The sequence below is a fragment of the Pangasianodon hypophthalmus genome, chromosome 17 (assembly GCF_027358585.1).
Source record: "Pangasianodon hypophthalmus isolate fPanHyp1 chromosome 17, fPanHyp1.pri, whole genome shotgun sequence".
NCBI lineage: Eukaryota > Metazoa > Chordata > Actinopteri > Siluriformes > Pangasiidae > Pangasianodon > Pangasianodon hypophthalmus.
In genome coordinates this window covers 19,344,544-19,362,344 of record NC_069726.1, presented here as the reverse complement: position 1 = coordinate 19,362,344, position 17,801 = coordinate 19,344,544, and the positions used below count along the sequence as shown (strand labels likewise).

Sequence of the window (17,801 nt, the reverse complement as noted above, 5' to 3'; positions counted from 1 at the left end):
GAACTTGCACACAGACAGTAACCCAAGAGCAGGATGGAATGAGGAATGCTGGAGCTGTGAGGCAGCAATAGTACCCACTGCGCCAATGCTCCACCCAACGTGGAAACAGAACCCTTCCATTTATGTGTTACTAAGCCCCCCTTACATCCAATAGGATGTCTCCTGGGCATAATTTAACTTGGCATAAAAGTGGATTATCTTTTGTCGGCCAGAATCTTAGGTTGTCTTTTGTGCTTCATGTTCAAGCAGAACACAACAGTGGCACTCCCACGTTCCAGGATAACAACTCTAGGGTGCACAGGGCCAAATGCGTGTGCAACTTGTTTGAAAAGCCTCATGGAACAATGGGATTCTTTGACCTGCAAAATCACCAGATCTCAATCCCATAGAACTTATGAGAATATCTGGGACAGCAGAAATAGGCACCATGAACTGTAGCTGAACTGCACCCAGTCAGTGGAAGTGGGCTAACAGGAACTCCTAAGACACTGGAGAAATCCTTACCTGACAGGACTGGTGCTGTTATTAAGGTGAGGGAAGGCATGATCAGATACGTACATGCATATGTTTCATGTACATGCATATGTTTCATAAGTAGTTCTCAACATCAGTATATGATTAAAATGCGTTCTGTTAGTTTCAGCATCAAAATGATGTCAAAATATCTTCTGTATGTACTATTCTTTCCTGGAGAGGGTACATGATTTAGTAAAACCTTTAAAGTTGCATAATGAACACCATCTACCATCAACTGGAAAATAAATTAATAGTTATTTGCTTTTGGCACTCATATCTCACTAAACTGTGAATCTAGTTAGCAAGATTCATCTAAACAGTTATAAATAGTAACCACCATAAGGACAGACTGTTCATAAAATTCAGTAAAAAATGGGCCTACTGTATGTTGGTATGTTTGCTAGTTATGCAAAGTAGGCTAGCTAGCCATCTACAGTAGAGGATGGAATTACTTTACATTATAGCAGGGAAAAAACACATTGTTACTAAATCTACTAAGCTACTAAATCTTTAAGACAAGAGGAATCATACAAGGAACCACGAGGCTCCATTTCTCCATTATCTTGATTGAGATAAAGAGAATTTTTAAAATGAGGATTTAAAAACAAATGTTACAGCTGTGGCCTGAATCAGTGGAAGAGAACATAACAAGTACTACAGAAACACTTGACGTTCTGTGTGGCACACAACGTGACCTCTCTTTAAAACCACACATATTTGAGTCGTGCTAACTCAGAGTAACACCTGTGTTTGATCACTCTCAGGTTTTTCCATGTGTTTAGAGTAAAAATAGCGAGACGGTGAACCTGTTTCACCTTTGATCTGCCTTTTGAACTAAAAAAGCCGAGACCAAGAAGAACTTAAACTGCAGCAGACATCACAAAAGTCCATTAAGCATTCTTAAATGCTAAAAGAAATATTCTTAAATGATAAATAAATCACCCTACAGAAACACTAGAATAAAGTCCAATGAAGTACGATTAGGTCCTGTGGAGGAAAGATCACTTCTTATTTTTCTGCCTGTGTGAATAATCAGAGACCTGTATGACTGGACATGATGGTGTGTGTGTGTGTGTGTGTGTGTGTTTAGGGAGGTTTTTTTAGTGCAGACATTCCTCCACTGCTGAGCTCTCCCTTCACACCCCACTTCTCTTACGTTTCCAGACTCACTATTTTTACACAGCACTAATGTTCCTGAATACAACTGAGGAGCAAGGAGGAGTGTGAGTGTGTGTGTGTGTGTGTGTGTGTCTATGTGTGTGCACGGTTACCATGCCAACGATGCGGCAAATCTCCCAGTCTTATTCACATCCTGTCTCCCCTATCACATTAGTCAGACATGTGCAGAGATCAAGTCAGAAGAAAACAAGGGGGGGGTTTAAAAAAATTAATTTGTGCTGTTTGAGAGAAAGAGAGAGAGAGAGAGAGAGAGAGAGAGAGAGAGAGAGAGAAAGAGAGAGATAAAGAAAGGGAGAGAGAAGATATAGTAAGTGAGTCAAAGGGAGACCTGGAAGCTGGTATGTTTATTCCCATGTTACTTGCCCTTTCAGTAGAAACGCCCAAATGAGAAACATCAGTATACACACACACACACACGCACACACATTGCAGGTTCACGCCATCCTACCAAACCCAACAAGTCTACAGCCAGATGCCATTGTGTTCTTGACTGAGTCAGTGTGAGGTAAACACACACTGCTGCTTAATTTCACCATGCCGTGTGTATTTGAGTGTGTGTGTGTGTCTGAGAGAAAGCACATATTGTTTCTGCTTCAGACTCAAGCCAGAGGTCAACAGGTCACCTGCTCCTAAAGTTTTCTGACCTCAAATGACTTTTGACCTCTGACCACCCATTCCACATGAGGTGGCCAGTCATCATGGTAAATGGAACAGGATCTGTGGCTGATAAAAACTGGGCTGATTTGAATTTCTGGAAAAATGCACATTAAGATGCCAGGTTTAAAAAGACAAGTTTATGGGTAAGCATGACAGCTGGTGTGCAGAACTCCAAAAACTCAGCTATGAGTTGTGTGCATCTATAGTGCTGTGGGTCAAGCAAACAGTCACTGGTGAAGTATGGAAGCGTATCCTGTAGGATTGTGGTTGAGATGACACATAAAAACAACATTCAACCCAAACCAGAACTACCAGTGAACTACTAGTGAAGCAGTTTGAAAAACAGTTGGCAGTAAAGGTGTAACTTTATACGCATTTAGAAGAGGTGCAGATATGGTATCAAGACAGGAGATCCAGATTAGGTAATAACACAGCGGACACAGATAACATAACAGCATAAGAGATCAGGTAGCGACACCAGGGACAATCAGGTAACAAGACAAAGGATACAGATCAGAGAAGAGAAGAAATGGGTTGTGGATACAATGGCAAGGCCAGAAATCAGATAAAAACATAGATGACGGAGATTGGGAAATGAAAGAGGGGACATAGATTGGATAACAACACACGTGCGCCGATCACGTAACAGATCATGAGGGGGCACAGATCAGGTAAGGACACAGGGTGCAGATTTGTTTAATGATGCAGGGTGTAGATTGGGTAATAGAACAGGATGCAGATCGGGTAGACAGAAAGAGGGTGTAGATCACACAACCATATGGGAGTGACACAGATCAGGGTCTGCAGATTGGATAACCCCACATGGGGTGCACATTAGGTAACCACACAGGGGGTGCAGATTGGGGGACAAAACAAGGGGGTGCAGATTGGGTGATTACAAGATGCTGTAGACTGGATAACAACACAGGGGGTGCAGATCAGGTAACAATAATGGGGTGCAGATTGGGTAACAACACAGTGGGTACAAAGCTGATAATGACATAGAGGGAATGTCTTTCAGCCCTTAACTAGCTAAGAAGTACTAGCCAAGCAACGTAGTATTAAAGAGACACGTTCTGCATATGGTAGTCTGCAAGTCTCTCACCCTTGTGACTGTGTGTGCCTGAGATATAACAGTTGTTTTGTGGATCATTAGAAATTGTGATAAAGGTGGATGGAAACTGACTATTTTCTATTTTTTATTTTCTACAAACTATTGTATGTTCCAGTCTCTCTATGACTGATGATATCACTCCTTTTCAACATAACAGTTAATGATGGAAACTGTTCACAAACGATGTTGTGGAAATTAGCTTACCATTTGTGCAACATCTGGTTGGGGAACCACTGTGAGAAGTGCTTTTGGGATGTGGGGGCAGACTGAACCACTTATGATTCATCCTCTTGGAGTATGTTTGTGAAATGTCCTGCTCGCTTCAATACAAGACGGGATGTCCTCTCAAGATATCATCTGGTGCAATAACACCGCCACCACCACCACCACCATCATCATCATCATCATCATCATCAAACCAGCCAGATCTATAGTTGATGTGCTGATAGGGCATATGATGATGATACCTGCCTCTTTCCTTTTTGTTTCTCTCTGTATCTGTGTCTCCATCTCTCTCTCTTCTCTCTGCAGCTTTGTGTCTATCTGTCTCTCTCTTTGTCTCACACACAATTCAATTCAATAACATTGTCACTATATATGCACACATGAACACATACTGTTTCTGCTACACTACTGGCTGCTTGGATCAGAAAGTGCATGAGTATGTGTGTGAGATTACAGATGTTGAGGGAGAGTGTGGGATTTCAATATCAGAAAATGCTTTTCTTTGCAAAATCTCTATAATCCCATTACATCCCTTCTTCCTCTCTTCCTTTCTTTCTGTCTATCCTTCTGTTTGTCTCTCTGAAGAAAATCTGAGAGCAGCTGAGTGATATGAGGAAGGCTGGAAACACACCAAGACACACAGGACAGGACAGAGTTTTAAACGGAAATCTGTTTCCTGTGTACGAAGTGTTCATTTTCCATTTCTAACGTATCAGTCTGAAAGCAGTCACTCCGCTAAGACATTGTCTCTCACTCACCTTTCACACTTTGGGAATTTCCAATGTCAGACTAGAAAAAGCCAAATAAAATGCCCACTCAACTTGGAATTATTTCTTGTAAAGTCAGAGAAAGGATCCTCAACCTCGAGTTCAGCATATGACATCATATGACATCATATCAACATGGCTAGTCAAACCAGGAAATAAGGTAGCATCTCTCTTCTTTTAAATGAAATTATAATAGTATTTGCTTTAGATCAATCAACATACAGACACATTACTTGATTAGATCTAAGATCTTAGATTTGAGGAGGTGAAAAGTTTGTGGACACCTGACCATCACACCCATTACACACTGTTGCCACACAGTTTAAAAACACACAATTGTATAGAATGTCTTTGTATGCTGTAGCAGTACAATTCCATGGGTTGCCAAGGTTCGTGTGGAAGAACAGTTCATGTGGCTGCACAGAGCCCTGACCTCAACCCCACTGAATACCATTGGGATGATCTGGAATGCTGATTGCGCCCCAGGCCTCCTCATCCAACATCAGTGCCTGAACTCACTAATGATCACAAATCCCTACAACCACACTCCAAAATCTAGTGGAAAACCTTCCAAGAAGAGTGGAGGTTATTATAATAGCAAAGGGGGACTAAATCTGGAATGGGATGTTGAGGTGTCTACTTACATTTGGCCTTATACTATAGTGTACATCACAAATTTAAAGTTATCACTCATATCACTAATATTAGCTGGCTAACTAGGTGGTCTTTTTGTGCTCGGACAGAGCAAAAAAAAAAAAAAGACAAGCATTTGTGTAGGTATCCATTTTTTCATGCAGTTTTAGCTCAAACATGTGGAGGTCAAGCGCAGAGCTCTGACTTCACACTTCCGAAGTAAGTCAAGCATAAAATTCCCAAATTTCCCATCAGGCATCTATAAATTCTATCTATCTATCTATCTATCTATGTATCTATCTATCTATCTATCTATCTATCTAAATTCAGTGAATACATTGGAAGGTGTGGACAGTTTAGCAGGTGATCTGCTAAGAACATGTATGCTAATGAGCATGACTGCCTGATGGGTACACGTCTTCAAATGGGTGGATCTGGGGAGGTTTTCAGGTGGTTTTTGTTCGGCTGGTGGGATTAATGGAAAATGAGTTTCGTCTATCACACCAAATATGTTTTAAAACTGTACAATGCTAAAAATGTAATATTTGATTTCATTATGTTTTTTATTACCAATAAATCTGTAATATTCTGACACAGCAGGCCATATGTACACAAAATGCTTTCTGTGTTTAGTGAAATGAAAAGTGGCGTTTTTCAGACTTTAAGGCTATTATAAGGCTATTATAAATCACAATAGGAGGGTCATTACAATCATCTAAACCCAATATTTTGCGGTTTCAGAGGAAAACGCCACCACCACCACCCTCAGTGCTAAAACAAAAAAAGAAAGAAAGAAAGAAACAAACAAAAACCCCTTGTGGCCACTTAGTATATTGCAACAGTTTTAATTGTGGTGAATTTTGGCTCCCGATCAACTTTACTAATAATAGTTCAAAGAACTTACAGGAAGGAACTTATAGCTTGGTTTCTTTTTGTTCCACAGCGACAAAAATAAGTCATGAGATCACCAGATCTTCGAGTTATAGAGGTTTTGTCCATCAATGCTTTGGCACTATATTATCCAGAATGCATTACATACATATCTTATACAACCATTGGGAATGTCCACCACACTAAACCAGTCTTAGCTGCTAGGCACTGGCTAATAAATTCATCAGTGCTGTTTTAGTAGTGTAGCTCATGACTCAGTCACACCGGATGTGGAACCCAAATATCTGTCCCAAAGCACTTGTAGCATTTCAAAATACTGTTACATTTTTATCCTGCTAGTATTACCAGTTCAGGTCCCTGAATACACCACATGATATACATCACAATAAGCAGCAGTGCAATCAGACGTCCATGCTCACGCTGGTGATAGTCACACAAACCTTCTCACCATTCATGTGAAACAAAAATTATTACACTATAACAAACAATTCAGATGGCGTTTTTCCCTAAAAGCATTATGTCCCGAGCTGCACCACTTACGCTGCTAACTGCATCAGTCCTTCAGAAAACTGTAATGTAAACTGTAAGACATAAAAACATTTCAAAGTGTGAACACATTCACAGCACATCAATAATGTTCAACAGTACAAAACGCTAGCAAACACGGCCTTGTAGCTCTAAACCAATACACAGCTTCCCCAAAACCGGCTCCTATTGTGCAGGAAATGCAGAGCAGATCGAGTTTCTCGCTCCAGGAATGTGAACTTTACCCTTTAGAGGCCAAATTTAGACACCACACACATTCAGCATCTCTGTGTTTCAGTCTGACAGAATGCCAAAGGGAATGTAGGGCAAGAAATAATGTAGAGGTCCCCTGTGACGTCCTCCTCACAAAAAGACCTCTGAGGTCCTACCTAGGTTACACTGTTTAGCTAGCTAGCTGTGTTATATAGATAACAGTTACTGCAGAAATTCCAGTACTGGTGCAACACCAGCTCATTTAATATCTTTTTCTTTCTAATACTTTATTTCACAGTGAATGAGTAAGAAAAGCTAACTATCAAGCTAGCATTATTTAACAGCTATGTTTTGTAGCTATTAGCTAGTCACTTAGCTGTTTATTTTTGTTGGAACTCTATCTAGCTTACTTATTATGGGGTTAATGGAAGCTAGATAGCTTTTTTTGTGAGTTCAAAAAGTGATTTCAGCTTATAGATCAGTGATTATGGTATCAGGTGACCAGCTCGACAAGAGGGACCACCAGTTTAGCTCTTTTAGTACACACCCATCACAGAAGCAGTCAGATTTCCAAAGTATTTCCTCAGGAATTTTAAGATGGTTTATACCTCCAGTTTATTTTATTTAAGAGAAGACATTTTAATTACTATGAGCAGATAACATACAAGGTTTAGATTTGATTTGTTTTGTCTACTGATCAAATCACAGTTCACGATCACAGTTTTTTCTACCTATCAGGGTAATAAATAGCCACTAGTCCATTCTCAGTATCAGTTTGTCACTGAGTAAATTTACACATTTATTGTACATCTATTGTCACTTTACAGTCACTTTAATACAGCACTGTAACTGCTGTTTCATTATTTTTTTGTACTAATAACAGTTACTATAACCCTAACGCTTTACTCTGCACCTATTAAACTTCTTTTGACAATTTTTGTACAAATATTGTGCTTAATTTTTATTCATTGTATACATATTTGTTGGTATCAGTTAATATTTCTTGCTTTTATTGCTCTTATTTTTTTTGTATATTCTGTGCCTTATCATGTCACATGTTAGCAATTTAACTGAGCCTCACCACAAGCATTTCCAAGTATATATCCTTGAAATACTTTGCAAATGTAAATGAAAGACTTTGGCTTTTGAGTGACATGCAGCCAGTTTCAACAAACAACAATTCAAAACCAACCCAAACCAGTGAAAATTCTTATTCAGATGAGTTACATGTTTCAACAACGTCCGAAAAATGTGCTTAAAGTCATCAAAAACAGAATTCAGTCCAGTCACCTCTCGCCCACCCCGCGTGTGTGTGTGTGTGTGCGTGTGTGCGTGTAGGTTTTTAGCTCTTTATGAGGACCCATACTGATAGTAATACATGCCAATTTGGAGAGTGTGTGAATATTTTTCATGCAGCTTTTATTTGAAAGACTAAAAGAGCCAAAATATTTTTAGTCATTCAGGGGAAAGTTAGAATTAGGTGTAGATACAGTAGTACATTATAATAACTCACAAAGATGTGTTTGTGTGTGTTAATGATTCACTACAGTACAGCAGTTTCTCTTCCACACTATGTTCATGGAAAAGCGATGCACATTCCTCTCACTGACATCATGCGTTTTTCTTTACAGTGTCAGAGAAATTACGTTTGCGTAAACCTTTTCAGTCTCTGACAGCAAAAAGGATGGGAAATCATTCATTATTGAGATCTTTTAGAAATTATTTCATTTATTAAAGAAATCTTGAGATGAGTTTGAGTTAGAAGAAGGGCTAGTTCTAATAAGGGATTAAGGATTAAGTCTTTAAAAGGGCTCAAGATCAAATTTAACTACTATAAAATTCACATTATGAAGGGTTTATTATTGTTTGTGAAATTAAAAGCAACTTTATATAGTTTTAGGACTAGATCAGCTCTCACTGATATTAGGTCGACCTAGTAGATCTACAACTCAGAAAATTAAAGAATATTTATAATTCTGTGGCACATTCATATAAAAAATGGTTTTTATAAAGTATGTGCACCCCAATTGGATGACTTAGAATCAGGTTTTGGCGATCATATTGCCAAAGGTTACATTTAAAGGAGACTACACGTGACACATTCGTGTTTACGCTATCATATTTTTCTTAGATGAACTGGTCTGTTCTTCAGAGATCTGATCATAAAAGAAGCTGTTTTACTCAGACTGACCAATCTGATTGATCCGTATTTTTCAAATGCACATGCATTAAACTGTGGACTAGCGTTCTTGCATTATTTTCTTCTTTTTTCCACCAGGATTACTCCTGTGCTAGGACTGTCCAGTATTTTTTGATCTCAAGCAGTCCATTAAGTGGATGCCAGATTGTGTAAAATGGGGATAAATATCTAGCCAAAGAGATTTGTTGGAATATGGGTATCTCTGATACTGTATCTCTGATACTGTAGAATGTGGTGTATTGGTACCTGTGTGTACACAAGTTATTTTTTAAATGGTTTTGATATTATTTTTATATTTTTTATATTATCTCTCTACAATACGTGCTGAGATGGCGAGGCCTGGACATGTCATTTCTCTTTCAGGTTGCGCTTGTGGATGCTCGAACAGAGACTTCTCAAATTTCTGATACTTGCAAAAACCAGGCTTGTCTAGTCTCGTTTTAATGTTTCTTCATTCTTTCAAAGTCATGCTGTCAGGTAAGGAGTTTGCGTTGGTTAAAAAATGAACTGGGCCTCATTTTTTTTAAAAAAGGGGCATTAAGTTTAGTTTAAAGAAGAAATTAAGGTTTATACTGAAAGGTATTTAAAATGGGGTCAGGGATAATTTAAATGGTCTAGGGTTATTTTAAAGAAAGATTTAAGCCTGTTTTTTTTTTAAGTGGATGATTTATTGAAATGACACTGTAAAAAAAAAAAAGTGAATGTGACTAAAATAAATTGTTCTAAACACAACACATGCTACCAGCTCTCCAAGGTGAAGAAATGCGTACAGCAGTTTCACTGACTTTACAACACCACTAAAACACGAGGAGTTAAAAGTTCAAGCTGGATGAACACAACAGCTTCAGGAAGCAATAAAACCTCTTAAAAGACTCTAAAGACTAAAGAATGTCATATAAATACTTATATACACACAAGAGGACAACACTAAACACCGTATAACACTACAACAGCAGAACTACTACTGATGGATGTTAGGATGTTGTTTAAACTGGACTTGTTAACAGCAAAGGATTCTGCACCTTTAGGAATCCATCAGGAAAATGTCAAAGCTCCACATTCGCTCATTTACACATCTAAAACAAGGAGGCCACTGCGTTCTAAACATCTCATAGCAGATTTCAAGAAACAAGTGCAATTTGTAGAATTTACAGGATATGAGCTGTGTGCACTAAATCTGTTAGCTCAGCCACAGAGGAACATTCATTCATCACATCAATAGAGTCCTGTATTACTGCTCCAAGTCAGATACACACACACACACACACACACCTCAACCTCATGTTTCATTGCTCTCAGAAGCTGAACCAATCTGCTGTAGGCATGTGCTGATACAACATATCACCTTTTTCAACATGAACATCACTGATACAGTATGGTTGGTAGGTATACTGTATGTAAGCATGTATAACTCTGGGTAGCTACTGTATATTCATGAATATTATTTACATTTATTCATTTGACAGACAATTTACAATTAAGAAGATGAGGGTTATGAAGCTTGCTCAAGCGCCCGACAGTGACTTACAACCTTCAGATGGGTAGTCCAGAACCTTAAACAGAGCCTGAGTCACCATATCCTATTATTTGCAATATTTAGATACACTATATGGCCAAAAGTTTTGGGACACCTGACCCTCACACCTATATGTGGCTCTCCTGTGGTTGGAAGCACACGATTGTCTTTGTATGCTGTAGCATTACAGTTACCTTCACTGGAACTAAGGGGACCAAACATGTTCCAGCATGCATCTGTGCACAAAGTGAGCTCCATGAAGACATGGTTTGTCAAGTTAGAGTGGAAGAACTCGAGTGTCCTGCACAGAGCGCTGACCTCAACCCCACTGAAGACCACTGGGATGAACTGGAGCACTGACTGCACTCCAGGCCTCCTCGCCCTACATCAGTGCCTGATCTCACTAAAGCTCTTGTGGCTGAATGATCAAATCCCCACAGCCACGCTCCAAAATCTAGTGGAAAGCCTTCCCAGAAGAGTGGAGGTTATTATAACAGCAAAGGGGGACCAACTCTGGAATGAGATGTTCACAAAGCACATATTGGTGTGATGGTCAAGTGTGCACATACTTTTGGCAATATGGTGTATTTAGAAGAATACTGCTACATATTCAGTCTCCTGATTAAACATGATTAGGGAAATGGGAAAGAAACACTCACTTTGCCATTTATTTCACTGCATTTCCTTCTTGCACACTGTGCTTTCTTTGCTTCTTTCAGTCTCTTCAATTTGTTTCTCTCATCTTCCTTTCCTTACTCCCTGTTTCTCTCATCTTCCTTTCCTTACTCCCTGTTTCTCTCCTCTTCCTTTTCATTCCTTCCTGTTTCTCTCCTCTAAATTTTTCCTTCCTGTTTCTCTCCACTTCCTTTTCTTTTTTTCCTTCCCTTTATCTCTACTCTTCCTTTTCTTTCCTACCTTGCTTTCTTCCTTCCTTAATTTTTTTAAATACTTTTCTTTTTCCTCCTCTTCCTTCTGCTTCCCCTTTCTCTCCTCTTCCTTTTCCTTTCTGGTGTTTTTTTTACAGATTTCATTGTCTTTCCTTCTCTGATGTTGACAAATTTTGACCTGGACTGTTTACAGGTTTTATGAGTGGCACATTGTGTTTTTTTTGTTGTTGTTGTTGTTTTGTTTTTTGACTAAACTCTGTAGTTGTTTAAATGAACACAAATAGGATTTAAAGCCATTTTAAAGCTAGCAACTCTGGAAAGGTAAAGGCTAATACCTGCTTCCTGTGAGACACGTGAAGCTGCTGTATCTTATCACATTGCAACACAAGAGGAGAACGCTAACTGCCCTGTTCGATATACATAAACTTACAGATGTTTGTGATTAGCTAGTGTCAGTCTGATGCCACCCCGAGCGCAGGACATTTACACAGTCTTAAACCCCCTGGCCGCAGACAGATGTGGCATCGTCAGATTTCAAACTTATGATATTTTCAAGGATGTGGCCAAAATCTCAGACAGCCATGTAACCACCTGTTTTATGCATATCTTGCCTTTGTGCAGAATAAACCCTGGATGGAAATGACAGAAAGGTATTAGAGCTGTGCATGGGCAAGTAGATGTGACAAAGAGAAATGGAATGAGTGTTTGGAATAAATGATAGCGTAGCAAGTTTCTCTGTTTGTACACTGACTGACGGTCAAAAAAAAAAAAACCCTGACCTCACACAAACCTTTCTGCACACACACACGTCTGAATGTTTCACACAGCATTAGCAACACCCAGGAGACGGAAATACAAATAATGGCTGTAAACACACAGGAATAAAAGAGTGTGTGTGTATGTAGGGGACAGAAAGGGTATTATGACGCTTGCGTGTAATGGACTAATATTTGTGGAAGTGTTTAGCAGACGTTTGAGTCAGTGGTGTAAGAAAACGACTATTTGTCCATTAAGGAGGGAGGAAAAAGTGAAGTATGCTGAAAAACTATTTGCTTCGGACAGTAAATTACCCATCAATGAGGAAAACACACAGAGATGAGTAGGAATCTGTAGGAACACCAGCTGACTTTAAGTTGGATGGTGAGTCAGGTAATGATTTTCTGAGGGTATTTTGGAATAATCTTGTAATAATCTTGACTGTTTCATTTATTACTTAAAGTAACAGGCATACTGCATACTGAATGTTCCCCTTTTTTTAGATTAAACTTTGGGTTTTCCTCCATGTGCATGGAAGACCAGTAGAAAATAGTCAGCAATGTCTATAGCAGATTATTAGGCAGGGAAGTATAGTTTCAAAACAATATAAAGTGAGTAACTTCAAGCTGCAGTGTAGCTCTGTTGAAATCTCGATTCTGATTAGTCAAAAGGTGTTGATTAATTATCCATAACAGCAGCTCTGACAAAGACAAATCGCAGGTATATACTGTTTTAATGCTCCCATTCTAATATATCATCGTTTATATACTAACAACTTACACAGGGTCTTGTATGGTGGACTTTCCACATAAACAGAGTGTAATCATGTGTAATCACTGACATTGTGAGGTTTTGGCGAAGTCTCAGCGCTTAGTAACAGTCAGATGTAAAACTGCAACTTTAAGTTTTCCGACACAGGAAAGTATTCAGTATGGAGTGTATTGCGATTTCTCTTTCAACACGACATGCTGCAGTCTTATTAACTTTAAGAGAGGGGGAGAAAAAGAGGCTGGTGAGAGAACGAATGTTTATAGCTGCTATAAGGAAAGTGATAACAGGAACTAAGCTAACTAAGATTCCACATGGTTAAAAAGTATGATGTGTCATTCTTTAAGAAATTTTTCAAAAATGTTATCATGGAATAAGAGGAATAAACCACTTCAGGACAGACTGCTCTAGGAAAAAATAGTCAAATTAGAGCTGCTGAAAATTTGTGTTCAAAAATATTTTGAAAATTAAAAGTGAAACAATAGAACCTTAATATCCATAATATCCATGATCTTATCCTAAAAGCTGTAATGTTGCTTTACTTCCAACTGAATGCTCTAATACTGTCTTAAATGTCTGGCAAATTTTAGGAGGAAATAATGGAGCAGGTTAGACGTATAGCAGCTGCTCCTGTCTCAGACTGATGGTATGTGCCGAGAGAAAATGTTGCTTGTCCACTACGGATATCTAACGTCACTTTATAACCTGGCAAACATACAGAAGGGGGTAAAGCCATTAGGAGGCCATGTGTGAGTGTGTGGAGGTGTTATGTTTCTGAAAAGTGACTAGAGGACCCCGCACCCACCCAATATCTCCACTACCCCAACTGCAAGTCACCACGGGGTAATAAAACCCACACAGTCTTTCCACTGTGTGTAAAAAGAAGGGATTCTCCTTCAGGGGAGAGACGGGGTTCCCTCACACTGTCGTCATCCGTTCCACGAATCAGCATTTCAGAGGAAGTCTGGCTGATTAGACAGAGAGCTGTGGGCAGTGTGTGTGTGTGTGTGTGTGTGAGAGAGAGAGAGAGAGAGAGAGATCTGTGGTAAGTTCATTAGCCTCCAGGGTTGTGGAGATGGAAAAGAACATTACAGACAGCTCACCTCGGTTTCCATGAGCACAAAAACATCCACACAGACGTGCAGAGAATCACGGAGGGCAAAAGTAAACAGCAAATACACATTTTTAAGTCTGTGGTGTAAGACGGGAACTATGTGCACATTCATCAGTGAGGGGACAAATGTGTTTTTTGTGGTCTGTTGGCCTTTCTCACGCTGTGAACTCGTAAGAAAAAAAAAGACATACAAAAAGGATATCTGCTTTTCTAGGAACAACAATCAACAGTACAAATCTGTCTGGAAAGTTCAGTAATGAGGACACGCTGATGAAAAAAGAATCGCAGCCTCGCCACTGGTTATTAACGAGACAGAGATTTACACAGAGACACGAGGGTTAGAACAGGACTATTCAACTCTGCTGGCAGGTGAGCCGGTCAGTCTACACCTCCTGTTTAATGAAAGAGGGCATTATCTATCCAGGGAAGCCACAGAGGAATATTCTTTCTTTCTTCTTCTTTCTAAGCACCTTGTTATTGTTACCTGAAGTTTGAATAAATATTGTAATATATTGGAATTTGTTCTTTACTGTATGCTGAACCTTAGGTTGCTATCTTCTCCAAAACAAGGCTCGGTGTCAGTCTAATATTCAGAGAATAAATATTACAGCATTGCTTTTCAATTTTGTTCGCCACATTAGGTAGGCCACTCCAATTAACTCCAATTAACAAAGCCACAGCAAAGCCACAGAGGAACATTTATCCCCAGTGGGTGTTTCCTTTCTTTATTGCTAATGGCATTCATTTTAATAGTGTCTTAAATCTGAATCGTTCATTTATTTATTTATCTTTAGTATCTTTACCACTTTACTACTCAGAGTTGTGGTGGATCTAGAGCCTATATTAGGAACCTTACAGTACATCTTCCATTCTCATTCACATACAGAGACAATTTAGAGTAGCCAATCCACTGACTAGCATGTTTTTAGGAGGTAGGAGGAAACCGGAGAACCCGTAGGAAACCCACACAGACAATAACATGAGCTCAGGATCAAACCCTAAACAATGGAGCTGAGAGGCACCCAACACTTAGAGTCTAAATAAGTGTTCTAATATATTAATGTCTAAAAATGTGCAGCGATTTTATGTTATATGTGTCTGTCTTCTTTCTCTCTTTTCTAATACCAACAATTATTAATGTTGCCCCAATAATAAATGGATTATGGTCTAAAACCTGTGATTTAACACCAAATTATTATGCAGTCTTGCCTTGTGATTTTCAGACACCTACCATTGTAGAAATAGCAGAAATATATCTTTAAGTTTCTTTAAAGTTTTCAAAATCTGACAAAAAAAAATGATGAATGAATAATGATGATGAATAATCTGACACAAAATGATTTGGCTGTTTTAAGCAAAGACTATATACCAAAGAGAAAGTGAAGTGATAATCAGTGAGCTTCTTGTGTATTTACACAACCATAATCTTTGTAACGATGACCTGATGACCAATCTGTGGCAGTTTTGTGTTATGGGGTGCTATACAGTGCTTGCCTATTAGCTATATTTATTATATAGCCCTTAACAAAGGCTAATCATGACCTCTGACCCCCACTTCCTTCAAATATGAGGATATCCAGAAAAATCAAGCACCCTTACTTGAACTTAAATATTCAATAGTGATTAAATTCAGTAAATAAACAGCGAAAATAATCAATTTATACACAAAATACACAAAAGTCCCAGTGCTATATAGTCACATCAGTGAGAAACAAACTGTTTGTGTATATACAATGGTCAATCCAAAAGTCTGAGAGCACTAGAGAAAATGCTCCTGTTTGGCATTCTTTTTCAATTTAACACAAAAGTTTCAAGTGATATTATCAGCAAAAACTTGAGTGAAAAGTAGAATCTTAGAAATATTTACACAAGTTCCTGAGTATTCAGTATGTCCATGTTAGATCAAATCCATCAGTGTGCTGTCTGAACACGTGCTTCAACAGAAGGGATAAGACTCACAGAAGAACTGACTTTTTGTACAAAGGAGTTATCATGGTCAATATCACGAATTTGCTAGGATTTAAATAGTGACCTAGAAATTGTGTAACGTCTTGAATACTGAATAGTCAAGATTTTGCATATTTCCTTTTTTTTTTTTTGCTTCAAAGCAAGAATTTTCAAATTTCTAAAACTTTCTGTTTATTTCCAGTTTTAAATAAATAAAAAAAACACCCAGATTTTCCATGTGGTCTCAGACTTTTGGACCGTGCTGTACGTGAGAGGGTATGTGTGCATTTATGGATGTTTTTCAGTGTGTGTATGTCGTACCTCCATATCGCTGCTGCCAGTGCTGATGTATTTGAATCCTGGGATGCGTTTTTGTGTACAGACGACTCCGACGTCCTCCGAGTGTTTACAGTCTGAAACTCCAAACCCGTTTGAGTGACAGTCAGAGATCGATGCCTCCCTCCCTGTACAGTGTACATTATCCAACCAGATAGGACCTACACACACACACACACACACACACACACACACACACAATCAGAGAGAGACCTCGTCTCCAGACAAGCAGACAAAGACAATAAAGTCACCAGGTTTCCTTTTCCACATACTGTCTGTCTCAGTGTCCATTACTTTGTCCTGCATAGAATAATAAATGATTTTCCAGAAATTAGAACCAGACAGACAGCTGAAACAGAAGTGGAAACTCTTAGTCATGGGATGCGGGACATCTTTTATATTTAATTAATCCTGTTCTTGTGTCCTCAGTTAGTTCACAATTTTATATGATAAAGACTGTGATTAATATATAAACAGAGGATTGGCATCACCACACCAAACATTAAACTATTTATATACTGTATAGCTTTAACAGAGTGTCTGTTTGCACCTGGGTGAAAATAGCATTGGTCGCACTGGACAACTATTTCCACACTTTAAACACACAAAAAGCAAAACAGAAAGTGCACAAAGGTAAATTTAATCAGCCAATGGCAAAATAGATGAAATGAGATAATACTAGTGATAAACACATCTCAATAGCTAAGATAACGTTATATTTTGATCATTTTGGTTACTAATGTTCTGTTACTACAAAATGACCAAATATTGTGATAATTTTGGTAAATAAATCACAGAGAACATGATGAAACAAATTAACACTCTGACACTTTAATCCCACTCGTGTTGATCTGTGACAAGTGCAGGCTAGTTTATTAGCTAGCTAACCTAGCTATTCGGATGGCATTATGACTTGAGAGCATTTTAAATTGCATATTCATGCATATACAAATATGGAATTTATGATTAGGGTAAAGGTTTAGAGATGTTTCTACTCCATGTTTAGCTGTCTTGGGCATTTAGAATGCTTTTTAATGTCAACATTGCAAACAACACACACAAACACACACACACACACATACATATACACACCTTCTCCTTTGCCGTATTTAGCAGATGGAAACCAAGAGACAGCACCGAGGTAACCGAGCTGTCTACACACCACGTGTGCAGCGTTGATGTCGAAGTCGTCGTCACACACCGTCCCCCACGCTCCGCTATAATACAGCTCCACTCGGCCCTCGTAGTGTTTACGCTTCTCTCCAGAAAGACGCAAACTGACGGGCTCACATACACTCATACACAACCACATGGCCAATACACACACCACACCGAACACAGAGGACGACCGCATGGCCATCATCATACACACACATATACTGTAGAGCAGCTGGGACCTGAGGGAACAGAGAATACACACACACACAGAACAAGTCTCATTAAGTCTCAGATATTCACTACTCAAATTTTTCTGACAGTTAACAAGTTGTAGTGTTTCTCAGAATGGTGGAACCCATAGAAATTCAGTTAGAGGTCAATGCTAAGTGTAATTAATTT

The 17,801-nt window shown here is 38.8% G+C and overlaps 1 protein-coding gene across 2 annotated transcripts in view; it reads right to left on the bottom strand.

The window, feature by feature from the left end:
* The window catches only part of loxl2a (lysyl oxidase-like 2a), a 45,492-nt gene that overhangs the window by 21,147 nt on the left and 6,544 nt on the right, over positions 1-17,801 (bottom strand). For both annotated transcript variants that reach the window (XM_026942777.3, XM_026942778.3), the window contains exons 2-3: positions 17,337-17,641; positions 16,230-16,405 (exon numbers count right to left, since the gene is read on the bottom strand). In XM_026942777.3, coding sequence (XP_026798578.1) covers positions 16,230-16,405; positions 17,337-17,610 — 450 coding nt within the window. In that variant the 5' untranslated portion in view covers positions 17,611-17,641. The remainder of the gene's footprint in view (positions 1-16,229; positions 16,406-17,336; positions 17,642-17,801) is intronic.